The sequence below is a fragment of the Solanum stenotomum genome, chromosome 1 (assembly GCF_019186545.1).
Source record: "Solanum stenotomum isolate F172 chromosome 1, ASM1918654v1, whole genome shotgun sequence".
NCBI lineage: Eukaryota > Viridiplantae > Streptophyta > Magnoliopsida > Solanales > Solanaceae > Solanum > Solanum stenotomum.
Genome location: NC_064282.1, coordinates 95,568,844 through 95,585,018, shown reverse-complemented (window position 1 = coordinate 95,585,018; position 16,175 = coordinate 95,568,844). Strand labels below are relative to the sequence as shown.

Sequence of the window (16,175 nt, the reverse complement as noted above, 5' to 3'; positions counted from 1 at the left end):
CTCAAGTGATTCTATCACTTCCTAATGAATTAGGTAGGTAAATATCTTTCATCACAATTCTATTCATTAGCCTTCTATTCACATGTAGATTTACTCTCAAAACCTTAACATCCATAGTTAATCATATTATCTTTACTCTCAAGCCCTAGTTATTAACATTCATGACTACAAGCCCTACTCTCAAAGCTTTACTTCTACAATCATCATTCATACCTAGATTTCAAGGTATTCTAATCACATTCTTCATTGTTAGGTGATTCTAGTCACAAATCATCATAAAGCTTCAACTTCAATCATTACTAGTAATGATCCATCATATATACTATCATCTAATTCAATTTATGTCTACAAGATTTCATTCATGAACAATTACTATAGACATCATCAATTTAAGAAGATCAACTCTAAGTCTTCAATTTCACCTTTCATGACATAAACCCACAAAATATCAATTTCATCAATTAGACTAGGGTTAACCATGTAAAACACATAAATTCATCATAATATCATAATTCAATACTAAAACAATCATAAACAAGTACTATCCACTCAATTGGAATCATACTTTAACACTACCCACAATGTAGGAAGAAACCCTAGCTAGAATTGGGGGGTTTGTCTTCACAATTGGGAAAATTCTAGGGGGCTCTATGGATGGAAGAATCCATAGATGAATAAGCTAACATACCTTGATTCAAATCCCTCACAAAGCTTGCTTCAATGGAGGAATTTGCTCTAGCTTTCTTCTTTTCTTCTTCTTCTTCTTCTTTACTTCTAGAGAGAGAATTTCTTGGAGGGAATTGGGTTAGTTTGGGGTCTTGAACTTATGTCTAGGATCAATGTATTTAGGGGTCTATTAGGTTTATATAGATGGTCTAATTACTAATAAATCAACCTCACTTAAACCCTAACTAATAATGAATTAACTCCTAAGTCCCCAACTTAAAACAATTACACTTCAAAACTGCCCCACCTACGAGACCACACCCACGGACCGTACTGGTCATTCGTGGTGGTGGACTGGGGCTTGAAAAACAAAGGGGAATTAAGCACTTCGTGGGAAGGCTATTTTTTTGACAGCTTTTGGGGCTATTTTGGGGTCCTCCTCAAGGACCCCTTTGATTGGTCCTTGGGGAGTCATACCTTGATGCTTAACCCCTAAACCCCTCATGTGCTGGGAGAAGGCAGCACGCGGTACATGACCATTCTTCCTCCACCTCGTACTGTCAGGAAGCAATGGGTGTAGAGGGTAAGCCCCTATTCTGCTTCATTTGCACCTACCCTCGCTAAGCCTCAACCTTGTCACTGGAATTACACTTTATAATTTGTACTACAGGCTATCAGAATTTGGATTTTTTTCTTTTGATAACCACGAATCCCCGAGGGCTAGTGGAAATTCAGTGGACACCATAGTTTGGAACCTTTATAATTTTAACCCTTGGACAACAGTATTTTCTATTTTTTAGTTTCTCATTTGAAAATTTAGAAAAAAATATTGGTTATTAGTGAAATTCCAACCTCTACAACAAGGGAGCATAGCTCTTAACTCTTACCAAATTTTCAGTGATATCTATGTACTTCATTTATGTTTTTTTCCTGTTGAGAAGTCAATGAAATGTCACTAGTGTGCACCAAGATGATGTCAAACTATATGGTTACAAGTGTTCAGTGTTAAACTCTAAAAATCTATCCACTATCTACAGATAAAAAGATCTTGAAAACAGAGTTGTCGATCTTCCACATGGGTCTGTCAACTCCTTCAAACTTCCTCCTGTTTCATTCTCTACACATCATCCAGTAGATGCATAATGATGCCATATTCCAAAACTTCCTTCCGTATTCTGCTCAACCTCCATGTTCTGAGAGCATCAACAACTGTTAAGGGAGTGCCCATTATATATTAAATATGGAATACACCATACCAAATAGATTCATGACAGATAAAAAAATAAGAACCTAATGTTTAGAGTCCTTTCTTCCTTTCTTGCGCTTACAATACCAACGCATTGTTATACAACCCTACTAAAAAAGAAAAATTATACGGGTAGGATTGGAATGATGGCACAACCCTACGCAAATTACATTTGAGGAGTCATCGGAAGTCGAATGGAACTATGCAAATCAAATCTACGGAGTCACTGAAAAGACACATGATGCTATGCAACTCAATTATGAAAAGTGTTCGGAAAAATCCACGGTACTACGCAAATTAAATATGAAAAGTAGTCCGGAGAGATGCACGGTGCTACACAAATAAGATATGCAAAATAAAGGTAGTCACCGGAAGAATGACACGGTGCTACACAAATTAAATATGAAAAAGTAGTCACCGGAAAGATGGCACGGTGCTACACAAATTAAATATGAAAAAATAGTCACCGAAAAGATAGCACGGTGCTACACAAATTAGATATAAGAAAGTAGTCACAGGAATGATGGCACGGTGCTACACAAATTGAATATGAAAAAGTAGTCACCGGAAAGATAGCTCGGTGCTACACAAATACCGACGAAAATGGGGTTGACACAAAACAGCCCTAGAAAGTCATCGAAATCGACGCACGATGACCTGACTGGCTGAGTTTTCTTCCCACAAATTATGACTAGCTTGTGTTGAGACTAGCTAGTCATAATTTAGGGTAACATACTGTTGAAAGTAGTCATAATTTGACTAGCTTGTGTTGAGACTAGCTAGTCATAATTTGAAGCTTTTTTTTATCATGATTTAGGGTAACATACTGTTGAAAGTAGTCTTGCCATGGCGCTTGCATGTTAACTCTCTTTGAGTACTGTTGTAGACACCCTTATTGAACTTATTGTGTTCTTGATTTACTTGAGGACACTCACAAATTTAAGTTGGAGGTGTTGATGAGTGGTAGATTTGCACTCATTTAAGGTCAATTTAGCTCAATAATTAGTGTCCTCAATGCCTAACTTTGTCATTTTCTAATCAAATATTGATGATTTGAAACTATGAAGACAATTGGACAAGGCATGGACTAAAACTTGAAATAATGGCCAAAAATGCAAAAGAAGTGCAAAATGAACGTTGTTGATCGTCTAGCATGAATGGCGGATCGCCAACTGATGTAGACTTCACCCAATTTGACAGTGCATAAAACTTTTGTTTATCAAAGAAGGTCGGCGAACTCCAGTAGAAAAAGTGATACACCGAATGAGAAAGGCGGATCTGAAGCACATGCCCAAATTGACAATGTGCAAGGCAAAGATTTAATGCTCGAACAGTGAACTAAGGTGGTATTCGACGATACACCGAATGAGAAAGGTTGAATCAATCGAGTTCGCCAACTGAGGTTCAAACACATGAAGCCTAGAGCATCACAAAGGCGAGCTGGGGAACGAAGGGTGATTCGCCGAGTGAGTTTGGCGAGCCCGACTAATGTCGTCGATTTGGTTGCGAAGTAGATTTTTGGGAAAATATAAATAGCCCAAATATAGAGTTTTGAGGGAGTTTGATTAGAGAGTTGAGTTACTGAGTTCAGGAAAGAGCTTTGAGTGAGAACACTTTACTTTTTAGAATACTTTTCTAGCCGTCTTGGGTTTTACAATTTGAATCTTGAATTTGATAATTTGAAGTTAAAATTCAAAGTGGGCTTACTCTTAATTGCTTGATTTCAAGTCCTTGACTTGCTTGAAAGAGAGGTTATGGGTCGGATCTAATTGTCTTATTCTTGAAAGAGGGAATAGAGTAAGGTAATGTGTTGTTTATAATTGGCATTAGATGAGACCAAAAGGAAATTCTAGGCATATATGCTTTGAGATCGAAAGATGATTAGCGTCATTGAAGATGACTTAGCCTATTCATGTATGCACATCACTATAGAGCAATACATTTACTCCTATATGACATTGATATCCAATCCTCACACCCCTAGATTGCTTGCTAACTCTTGATTTCGTTCAAATTTTAGTTTAATTGCGATAATTGACAACAAAGCTTTATATTAAGTTGGTGGTACCATATGTTCTTACTATTCCAAACAAACTAATTTAAAGTTCAAATCTCTCGATAAAGAATTCTCCATGATATACCATTCCCTGTGGGATTCAACCCTGACTCTTCGTTGGGTTTTTACTGACTACACTCACACTAAATATAATATTCTAGAGGGACATTTTATAACATGAATAATATTTTCTTGCTTATTTGTCAAATATTAAAAAATAAGTAAGAAATTTACTTTTTTTCAATAAAATATTTTCTTCGGTACCAAAAATACCCTAAAGTGTATAATTAGTGCAATCTCTCCAAACAGGCGCCCGTGTAACAACCATCCAAACAAGTTGAAATAGTAGAGATGACAATGGGACGAGACGAGATAGGTTTAAAGTTATATATTTTTAAAATTAATGTCAGGGGCTGGTTGCGAATTTAAGGTACCAAATAGAATTAAATCTTTGTAATTAGTAAAAAAAATCAAGGATGAAACTTTTTATATTAAACTTTGACTTTAATTTGAACTCTTTTTTTTAAAATTTAAACTAGACGTGTCCAATAAATTGTTAGTTGTTGAAATGTTAATTAGAAACAATTAACTAGCGATTAAGAAACAATGGTTGAAACGTTAACTAAAATAGTTAATTAGTTATTGAGATGTTAATTAGCGAAAAATTTAAAAAATGATTTTTTTTTCATATTAGACTTGATTAAAAAAGAAAAAAAACCTAAAAAATTATGTGGGACGGATTTATGTGAAGCGGGACGGATTGAAAATGAAAAAACTGTCATATCAGGGTGATTTACAAAAAATTGTGGGCTAAACTCAACCTGCTCCGAACCTCCCCGCTCGCCACATTAGGAGTGTGCAAAAATCGAATCGACCGATAAATCAAACCGAAAAAGTGCTATTGGTTTATTGTTATTTGATTAACATTTTTAATGGTTTTATAAAAAAAACCTATCAGGTTGTCGGTTCGGTTTTGGTTTTTAATATTGGGTTATTGGGTAGACCGACAACCCAATAAAACTGTAGTAATTTACTACTTTACCCATACATAAATATTAAATATTAATCTAAATACCTTACTAGGTAGTGCATTGTCCTTTAGCCTGCAATTTACCTTCACAGTGACTTTGAGTTTGAAACTTCACATTATACAAAACGTCAAAACTTAAAGTAAGAAATATATTCCTCTTAATTTCTCTTTGTGTTACACTTGTAATAGTTCTTTTCATGTTAGTTATTATTGTTTTTTTATGAGTTGTGTTAAATTGTTAGAAAAGTCGTATATTTATTTTATAAACATTTTTTTATTGGTTAAACCGAACCGTTAAAGATTCAAAACTAATAAACCGAGAACCGATAAAAACATCTTATTGATTTAATTATTAATTTAACATATTTTAAAAATAAAAAATCAATAATACAAAAACCAAATCCACACCCTACACCCCCATTGCCATCCCTATGTATTGTTTTCCCTGCCAACAAGAAACGATCTTTAAAAGCCCAAAACCGATGGGGAAATTCTAGTTGCTGCTATATTCTTCTTTCACTCCCAAACCCTCCGGACAACGCTAATCACTGCGATTTCTTCAAAACCTATCTGCAAAAATGGCGTCAGTTGATGTTGAGAAGAGCAGGAGCGATATGGAGAGAGAGGAAGCCTGTTCGGCGAAACCAACAAAGCAAGGGGAAGGGCTGAGACAGTACTATATGCAGCACATCCATGATCTCCAGCTCCAAGTCCGCGTAAAGACTCACAATCTTAATCGCCTTGAAGCCCAGAGGAACGAACTCAATTCTAAAGGTCTGATTAACTAAATCTGGAAAACCTAACTTCTTAAGGGAACATTTTTCACGTTATAGTGAAACCCTAGTCTTAATCAGTTTCTTGGTTATGTACTACTTTTTCATGCTGTTTATGGTCCAGTATTTTAGGTAAAGTTCCCTTCTTTGATACAGAGATCTTAGTGTGAGAAGGCTGCTAAAATATTGAACTTAAGAAATTGAATTGATAATAGATTGAAGGTAAAAGGGTTCAATTTTTAGAACCGAAACTAATGCCGAGCCATCGATCACCATAAAGAATTGTTGTACCATTATGATAGTCCAACATGAGAGGTGAGTAGAGAGTCCCTTCCTCTTCTGTGGTGTTACTTAATGAATTTTCTTACTTAAATATGTTAGAATGCATAGAGACCCAACATTTCTTTGCCTTTTATGAGGTTAATAACCCAGCTGGCATACTCTTCAACTATTCGATTGAATACCTACCATCTTCTTCTAGCAGGTAACTCTGACCATCCAAAGCTTGGGTCGATAAAGGGAAGAGAAATAGTTACTGAGTAGAGGTTGTAATGGTTTGGTTTCCCAAACATATCATGTGTTATGGACCACAGGTTCATTATTTTTTGCCTGGTTTTCATTGGTGTAGGGATCTTGTTAACTTGATTAAAGTTTTAGTGTTTCTTGAATAAATCAATCATGGTGTTTCTCTCACATTTGTTCTACTCTTGCTGAGGAATGTACTAAAATTGTGTCTTCATGACCAATGGCATTTTCTACTTTATTTTTTCAATTGTAATTTGAATCGTGTATGGGCTCATAAAATTCTCCTTAATGTCTATTTTTGCAGTGAGAATGCTCAAAGAGGAATTACAATTGCTTCAGGAGCCTGGATCATATGTTGGTGAAGTTGTTAAAGTAATGGGGAAGTCAAAGGTTCTAGTCAAAGTAAGTGTATCCACATCTTTTTAGTTATCATTGAATTCCTTATTAAATTTTCGTACCCATTTGTAACTAAGTTGCTGGGGTGCGGGTGTCCAATATGTGTGCGTATCTAGAGGTCAGATCCTTCATGACCTAAATTTTAAGATGCAGGGTACGGGTTTAGGTATTGATACGAGTGCGGGGATTTGACTTAAAATAGTTAAATATCTTAAATACAATTATAAAATATGCCTAAATAATGGTGGACTATTTGAAAGGAATGTACAAATTTTTTAGAGCAAGTTTGAATTTGTAATTATACAAGTACAAATGTATGTGGTTGCGGACTTTTTAATACAAATATCTTCTAACGATAAAAAACATATGCCTAATTATGATTTCACCCTAGCTTTTGTTTTGATTTCAGAAACCAACGTATCTGTATCAAAATTCTTGATTGATTTTGGTCACAGTAGACTAATCGATTGACCATATCCGTTATGGATCCCACACCTATGTCGTATCGACACGGGTGTGGCATCGGAAGTGAAGAGTTCACACAACTTTTGTCTGTAAGAAAGCATGTCTCATTTGGTCACCAGGCTGCAATAGAATGTTGAATTGGTTGTATGCTGTAGTAGAATGTTGTACTTTCAGCTTTGTATCCTTGGTTGATAGCCTACTATGCTAACCCTCTCAGTTGAATACCTTTCGTGTTATGGAACCCATTAGACTCTTCCAGTTACCAATTTTGTCTTGTCTTATTAGTTTTGCACTCTTCATTTTGGGGTATCTGGTAGTTTTGACTCCTTTGCTTACATGACAAAGTTGGTCTATGCTATCTCAAAAAAATGACAGTTTTTCTATGTGTTGCCATTTATGATGTCAATTTCATTTTACCCTCATTTAGCATGTCATGGGTTCCAACTTGTCCTTTACTATGAGAACAGTTCTGTTAGTTTTTCAGCAACAAGTGATGCAATGAATTCATTTGGATTATGTTGTTTCTAAATTTACAAGATTCTCTAGTACAAATATTTGAACCATGGTATTCCCATAATATATTTCTAGTTTTTATTTAATATGCCTTTCTTCTCATCCTTTTTTTTATTACTCATCTTTGTATTATACTCTAGGTTCATCCTGAAGGCAAATATGTTGTCGATATTGGCAAAAATATTGACATTACAAAGATCACTCCATCAACTAGAGTTGCCCTGCGCAATGATAGCTATGTCCTTCATCTAATATTGCCCAGCAAAGTTGATCCATTGGTCAACCTCATGAAAGTTGAGAAAGTGCCAGATTCCACTTATGACATGATTGGTGGTCTTGACCAGCAGATCAAGGAGATTAAAGAGGTACATATCTTCTCTATTTGTTTTTTTATTTCGTGTTTTCTTGATCTGTCTTGTTAACTCAATCTCTTAATTTCTTTTATAGTAATTGTATAATTTGTTTAACTTTGGATCTATTATGCATTAGGTTATTGAGCTTCCTATAAAGCATCCTGAGTTATTTGAGTCTCTTGGAATAGCTCAACCAAAGGTATATTCAGCTTTACGAAGTTCTCCTTCAGTTTATTATCAGCACCAATAAAGATCTTGATTGGATTCCTCTTTTATGAATGACAGGGAGTGCTGCTCTATGGACCTCCAGGAACTGGGAAAACATTGTTGGCTAGGGCAGTTGCACATCACACTGATTGTACCTTCATTAGGGTCTCTGGTTCCGAACTAGTGCAGAAATATATTGGAGAAGGTTCTCGAATGGTGAGAGAACTTTTTGTTATGGCCAGGTTAGTTGTTAATTTTGAGAACCCAACGGTAACATATTTCTGATCTATTACCTTAAATTAAATACTGAAGCCATTTCTTGGTCAAGGTGCTGTGCTTAGTACACTTGAATTGGCTTTCTGTAGGAGATGAAGTGTGAGAGAGTTCAGAATGGATCTAGAATCTTGATACAATATTGAAATGTGTAAAACAAACAAACAAGAAACAACAAATAAACAAAAGATAAAGGATAGAAAATCAAAACATAAGATAAAAATTAATTGGCTGCAATAGCTATAGAAAGCTAAAACCTCCAATTAATTGAACCAAATTAAGCACCTAACCTATAAGATGAACCCGGAAGATGAATGATTTCCTTTTGCAAGCAATCTATCAAGTAACATCAAGCAACAATGGCCTTATGCCCTAACTCTCTCAAGAGAATCGCTATTCAAGTAAATATTCATATCATCCAACATAATCTACCTAATAAAATGATATAATGTAGTATTTATACTAGACTAGGCTAAGACTAAAGACTTATGATTGTTATTACAAAAATATCCTTAATGAATTAATGATCTTTTTAATTCTTCTTATTCAAGAGGCTTGCATTTGAAGAATGGCCAATTTGCATTCATAGCCTCTTTCTCCCACTCCGAGTAGTCTTTTCTGTGGAGCCTGGTACTTCTACTTTAATATGGTCTTGAGCTTCAACTTTTTATTCCAAGATTTTGATTAGACTTGGGTTGCATCATTCTCTTTTTCTTGAAAATGATTTGTTCGAACCTTGTAAAACCATTAGGAAGACAAGCAACAACAAGGACCTCATAGTATGAGGGTTAGCACAAGTGGTTAACAAATCTACCAACATGCGAAGGATGCACAAACTTGTGATATAGTCAAGCATCAACTATTCTCATGAAGGACAAGCTTCCACATGAAGCACTTAGAACTTGGCTAGTCCAAGATTGTACTGTGACAGACTCATACATATTCAAAGGGTTAGGGAGGTCGAAAGGAAAGATTATCTACCCATCTTGGTCAAGAGAACAACCAAATACTCCAGTAAGTTCCCTTCCCACTTAAGATTTGACCTTAGTACAAGTACTAGCATCATCATATGCAACTAGATAATATAAAAAGGTGTCACGCATATAACTTCATTCAAAGTATCCTCATATGTAAGCTCACTATTAGAGTCACGAACACCATTAAGCACCATCAAGAATTGGGACACTCAAAGAAGAAGTAACAACTTGAAAGCAAGTATCACCTTCTTTCTCAACATTCCATAGTGGGTTATCATACAAGTTATAATCTTCAAGTAGAGCTACATCACCGTCATTTTTAACACCAGTAGGCACTACGCTAGGAGTGATCTCATCATCATGACCAACTTGATGAACACCATCACTAACTTGAGGCTCCTTAATCACTCCTCAAATAGTGGACTAACATTACAAGTAAGTTGATTAGCACAAGTGTGACATGATAATGCACTATCATTCAAAATACACTAACATTGCAAGTACAGTGCCATGATCATTCCAGTTCTCTTTCCAAAAGGAGATTCTGTCCCACCTTCCAACTTTGACCTTTGTGTTGGCATTGAGTATCAACCATAGATTCCCAATGGATCTCCAAACCCCAACTCCATATGTGGTAATTGCTTCATTTGTGCACCATTGTTCCTCATGTCCATATATATGAAAAATTACTTCCTTCCATAAAGCGTGATCTTCTTGGTTATACCTCAAAAGCCACTTCATGATCAGATTTTTATTTTGAAGCTCTTGGTTTCTCATTCCCAAACCACCACACTCCTGCTATGTTGGACTATAACCCACTTCACCAAGTTGAAGCTCTTCTCAGTTTTGTTCCCTTGCCACAAAAAGCCCCTTCTTAGCTTGTCTAGAATCTTAACCACTTTCCAGGTGTGGGGAAGAGAGACATTATATATGTTGGTAGGCAGTCCAATACCGAGTTAATTAATGTAACTCTCCCTCCCAATGACAAGTACTGTGATTTCCACAAAGCCAGCTTTTTCTCAGTCTTTTCAATTATCCCATCCCAAATGCGGAGTGCTTTATGCTTGGCACCCAATGGCATACCTAAATAGATTGCGGGGAGTTTCTCTATCTTGCATTTCAGGATATCTGCTAGAATCTGTATCTCCTGCACTTCATTGACCGGAAAAATGCTGCTCTTTCTCCGGTTCGCTCTCAACCCTGAGCATGCCTCAAAAACCACCAGTATTACCCTGAGGTATCTGCGCCCATCGGAGATGGTTTTTTAGTTCAGTTTCCTCTTCCATCTCGATCCACTTGCCACATCTCTCTCCTATCTTCTTCATTATCGAGCTAGACCACAGATGGAGGGGAAGCCCTAGAATGTTAATCCAGAACCAATCAAACTTGTGGCCCTTTGGGAAGGACCCTGCTGTTGGAGACCACCACTGCTAGTTTAAATGATCTCCTTGTCTTCTCCATTCGCCTATCAGAACATGTTCAACTTCCTTCCTTGATTGGAACTCAAACAAGAAAGTTACTCTGTTCATGTCATAGATTAGAACTCCCTGAGCTCCTTTCCAGGTTCGGTGCGCGCATCTTCTTACATCAGATCTGGTTGGAGCATCTCCCTTACTAGAAAAATGCCCCACTAGGCATCTGCTTAGCAAATCTGCATCAGCCAGTTGAGCTTTGGCCTTTATCACTTCCTCCCCGGCAACATCAATCATCTCTGTGGAGGCCTTTGTTTCTTTTTGCGTCCATTTGTTTTTTTTTCCCAGCATTTTCTTGTATCTGCCTTTCTCTCTGTTTGTAGCATGAGCTACCTCCCTTGTGTATGTAAACACCTTTGTGGTGGTTGGGTCTTTATTAGTGAAAGAATTTATTTTGTCTGCTAAAAGCTCCCACCCCTCATTGAATGCATTTTCTGGTAGTTTAATAACTCCCCTCTCCCTTCCTTTACCAGTTATTAACGATACAAATCTGTCGTACATATTGGACTTCAAAGACAGGGAAATATTAGTGACAGTCTCTACATTTCCAGGTTTTATGTGTTTCTTTGGATTCTTAATGCTTTGCTAAGTCTTCTACAGATTCATATGAGAGCCCCCTTGCTCAGAATCATTCTCCTCATTTGGTATCCACTCTCTACCCAGTCATACCATGTTTCTACTTTTGATCTCGACTCGGTGATGTCGTATGACTTCCCCCTTGATCAGAAATAAATTTTGTTGTCCATACTGTCCGTGAGGGTCAGAATGTCTAAAAAAAACATAAAAGAAATGGAGAAAAGAGATTTCCGGTGGAGCAGTTTCACCGGAATGAGATTCCCAAAGTCCAGAAGGGATTTCAGGAAAGTGCCTGAGAGCATTTTTAAAGTTGAGTAAATTTATAAGTGCATGAGGAAAGTGCCTCTATTTCTTGGTCATATTGCTTGGTTACTAAGAATTAGTAAATTTTGCTACAAAAATCTTACTGAATTAAAATGCAAAGCAACTCCGTAAATACGTGTTGTTGAAAGTGGGTGGTGATGCCTTCATATATTTGCTTAATATCATTTGAATGTATCCTGTTTATTACTTATTTTAGGGAAAGAGTACATGATCAGACACATGGTAGAGCATAAATATGTTTCACTTCTTTATTTAAGGTTAATTTATGTTGATTTTTTAAAAAAAATGATTGACTACATTTTTTTCTAACAATTGTTTTTATTAATATAAATTATATATGTTGTCCAGGTAGTTCTATTTTGTTTTTATCAAACTTAAATATTTATTTATATCTTCAAATATCTTAAATTTATCAAATAATAATTTATTATGTCTAGATTGAAGGTTTTTCTAATATTTTGTTAATGTAAAACTTAATTACTATTTTATTTGAATTATAATATTTATTGTTTATATATATATATATATAGATGTTTAAAAACAAACAGTCTTAAATCATTCAGTGTCCAAACCGAAACACAAGATCTTAACTCAACTCAAATGTGCATTCGGGTTTGGACATCTTAATCTTTAATGAATACAAATGGGGCCTAAGGCTAAAGACTAATGATAGTTATTACAAAAATATCCTTAATGAATCAAGGGGTCGATTGGTACAAACATAGATAACGCAGGGATTAGTAAATGCACGAATGCTAATTCAGGGATTATTTTTTATCAAGTGTTTGGTTCATTGTTTCCCAATTAATCTTGTGTTTGATTTAGAACTCTACAAAAAAATTCTTTCCTATTATACTGTTGTCTTATTATGAGATTGTTTTTTTGATGTAATTCGATCAAGGTAGATAACCGCCGGACAATATTATTATTTTTTGTAGGATCTTCTATTTCACTTAAAATACATATATATATATATATAATTGTTATTAATTTTGAGATGTGATGTACCACTACGGAGATCCTTGATGGCACAGTGTATTTCTATTTTTTTTGTTGGTCAATATATCTTAAACTTAACATAGATTTAAGGCTACTTAAGTTGTTCAATACCTAAAGCTTATTAAAAAAACAAATAGTTCAAGTGGTTAATCGACAAACTACATTGAATAATAAAAATTTAAAAATAAATGGAGAAAGAAAATATCAGTGAAATCATCAAATTGCACTAAACGGATTTGGAGAATTACAAAGAACATTTATAACCATTCCAATACAAATAAAAAAGAAATCAAATTACAAAAGAAATTTAGGAAAGTGAATAAGGGGATAATTAAGTCATTTAGTAGAGGTCTTATCCCAGGATTGTTTAACCTTGGATTAGTTATCCCTCCAATTCCTAGTCTTAAAATAAGACCATATATGGTCTATAACTAATCCATGGATTGTTAAATAAAGTAACCAAACAATGTATTATATGGACTAAATTTTAATCTATGGATTATTCTAATTAATACCGCCTACTAAACGGGTCCTAAGAGTCTTCTTATTCAAGAGGCTTGCATTTCAAGAATAGCCACTTTGCGTTCTTAACCTCTTTCTCCCTACTCCGAGTAGTCTTCCACTTTTCATTCTTAACCTCTTTCTCCCTACTCCGAGTAGTCTTCCACGTTGAGCCTTGTACTTCTATTTTGGTATGTTCTTGAGCTTCGACTCTTCATTCCAAGATTTTGATGAAACTCAGCTTGCATCAATCAATTCTAGATAAAGTTCCTGCTTCCTGGAGATGCTTGACATATTATTGGGATATTAAGATCTTATGATTTATGCAGGTAAGCCACCAACACCCCAACTGGACGAAGTATGACTTCTAAGTTCTAAATACTAATATTCTCTTAATTATAATATTATGAGGTAATTTTTTCCCTCTATGAATTAGAATTTGTGGAGTCAAATCTTTTGTAACATTTGTTGCCTACAATTTTGGACTCTGGGTTGATATCGATCATCCCAAGCTATCCACATATTTCTAGCCTACCAGTCATGTTTCTTTTTGGTTTATCGGAAACAGCCTATGTACCCCACAAAGGCAGGGTTAAGGTTTGCGTACGCGGTACATCCTATCCTCTCCAGTCTCCAGAACCCACTTGTGAAATTATACTAGGTATGAACGTTGTTGTAGTCACATTTCTTTCTGGTTTAACTATCTAGTATCTGAAAGCACCGTCTGTTGACCCGACTAATCCAGATTGGCGTCATTGTAGGACTGATGTAAGGGGAGAAGTTCTGTACCACGGCTTTCTCCCTGATTTTATTTTGAGACCTTTGGGTTATAAGAGGGAAGGGATCCTATTGTGGTGGTTACCAATCATGTTGGAGATCAATTAACCTGATTTAACGAGTATTGGAAGAAAATAGGATTCATATTGATCTCCAAATGCATGCTATTGGGATGGGATGGCTCCAACTAGCTCTCTGATTTTAGACTCTTTTTTTGACAACCTTAACCTAATTTAAGACTGAATATATTAGAAATAATGGTTCTATTAAGGCACAAGGTGTGTGTGTGAGGGGGAATCTTGTTCCTTTCTGCAAATGTTTCCCCTCCCCTTTTGTTATATGGTCTATGGATCAACCTGTTTCAATTTTTTCTTTGGTGCTAATGCCCTGGCATTGTTTTAACTTCAGGGAACATGCTCCTTCTATCATTTTTATGGATGAGATAGACAGCATTGGATCTGCTAGGATGGAATCAGGGAGTGGCAATGGTGACAGTGAAGTGCAGAGGACAATGCTTGAACTTCTCAATCAGCTTGATGGATTTGAGGCATCAAACAAAATCAAGGCAAGCTCAGCGTGCTGTTTCAATTGTATATTGCTTGGGTATAACTTTATTGATGTGAGTGGTTGGAGCTGAGACAAGATTTACTTTTGCTTCAGGTTCTGATGGCCACAAACCGCATAGATATTCTAGATCAAGCACTCCTTAGACCAGGAAGGATAGACAGGAAGATTGAATTTCCAAATCCCAATGAAGAGGTCTGTGCTTCATATAGTTTTTAATATGTAATTAAGCTGGTCAATTTTTTTACTTCATACACTCGTGGGTTGCTCATTTTGATTGCTTGTGCTTGTTGATTTATATGCTGAGTTGTAGCCGTTATGTTTGACTAGAAGCAACCTGTAGTAGTCATCCTTCTCTGCTTCCTCATTGGAGCGACTGAACCTCTTGCTTCATCATTTAGTTATCATTTTAGAATGCGCTGATGATTGTTCCCAATCAACTTATCTTTTGATCACTGTGCAGTCTCGTCAGGACATTTTGAAGATTCATTCGAGGAAGATGAACTTGATGCGGGGGATTGATTTGAAGAAGATTGCTGAGAAGATGAGTGGTGCTTCTGGGGCTGAACTTAAGGTATGGTGATTTCATGCACTTTCTGCTTTACTATAGCAAATGACGTTCACGTGCATCTTGAGTGGCCTATTTAGCTTATCAGTTAAAACTTCTGATCTAATGTGATGAACTAATCTCTCCTGTGCCTTGATCCTCCACATGAGTTGAGGTGAATCAAAATGGCATTTCTTGCTATGCTGTATTTTTGCTTGTTCTTGATCTATTCTTTCTATCTACTATTTGCAGGCTGTATGCACAGAAGCAGGGATGTTTGCTCTAAGAGAGAGGAGGGTGCATGTGACACAAGAAGATTTTGAGATGGCTGTTGCTAAAGTAATGAAGAAAGAGACTGAGAAGAACATGTCACTACGTAAGCTGTGGAAGTAGATGATATGGTCGATACGAAGGACCTGAAATGCATACACATCTGAGTTGATTGTCTATAATTACTATTGTTCTTGGAACTTTTATTTGCCCAGGAGCTTATGACTTGCCCTTAGTGTTTTCATGTTTCTCATTAAGCTATTTCGTTTTCTTTGGCTGTTTGGGGCATTTGCAGCTGTAATTCAAAATTCTCAGTGTTTTTGCATGCGGCTTCAGTATTTGACACTCTGGCTTCTAGCTTGTATTCTTGTTTATTGACATGCTGTACTTCTTTTTCGGCTCTAACTTGAAAGCCCTGCCTAGGAGTTGTACTTGTACTCTATCCATTTTAATTTATATGACGTTTGATATACATTAAGTTCTAAAAGAAGACGATTGAAACTAGTGGTGTCTAAATGTCGCAATTGTGACTAGGGATCTTTATGGTTTGGGTTTAGAATAGTCTTTGCTTTTAAAAAAAAATCAAACCAATTTAGTCTTTTTTAAATTTCTAAAATCAAACCAAATAAAATTAAAACTATTGGTTTAGCTCGGATTATAATTTG

General features: G+C 35.9%; 1 protein-coding gene across 1 annotated transcript; it reads left to right on the top strand.

Moving 5' to 3' along the window:
• The first annotated feature begins 5,478 nt into the window (after positions 1 to 5,478).
• On the top strand, positions 5,479 to 15,945 carry LOC125853243 (26S proteasome regulatory subunit 8 homolog A-like). The gene is made up of 9 exons (XM_049532908.1): positions 5,479 to 5,772; positions 6,601 to 6,698; positions 7,811 to 8,035; positions 8,160 to 8,222; positions 8,309 to 8,472; positions 14,538 to 14,694; positions 14,790 to 14,888; positions 15,157 to 15,267; positions 15,493 to 15,945. Exons 1-9 carry the CDS (start codon positions 5,577 to 5,579, stop codon positions 15,631 to 15,633), a joined length of 1,254 nt encoding a protein of 417 aa, XP_049388865.1. The 5' UTR covers positions 5,479 to 5,576; the 3' UTR covers positions 15,634 to 15,945.
• The last annotated feature ends 230 nt before the right edge of the window (positions 15,946 to 16,175 follow it).

Bases quoted from the DNA above. Each gene is read 5' to 3' on its own strand.
- LOC125853243 (XM_049532908.1), top strand. From the start codon at position 5,577: ATGGCGTCAGTTGATGTTGAGAAGAGCAGGAGCGATATGGAGAGAGAG. The intron at 14,695-14,789 runs GCAAGCTCAGCG...CTTTTGCTTCAG, and splicing joins AGGCATCAAACAAAATCAAG to GTTCTGATGGCCACAAACCG. The intron at 15,268-15,492 runs GTATGGTGATTT...TACTATTTGCAG, and splicing joins CTTCTGGGGCTGAACTTAAG to GCTGTATGCACAGAAGCAGG.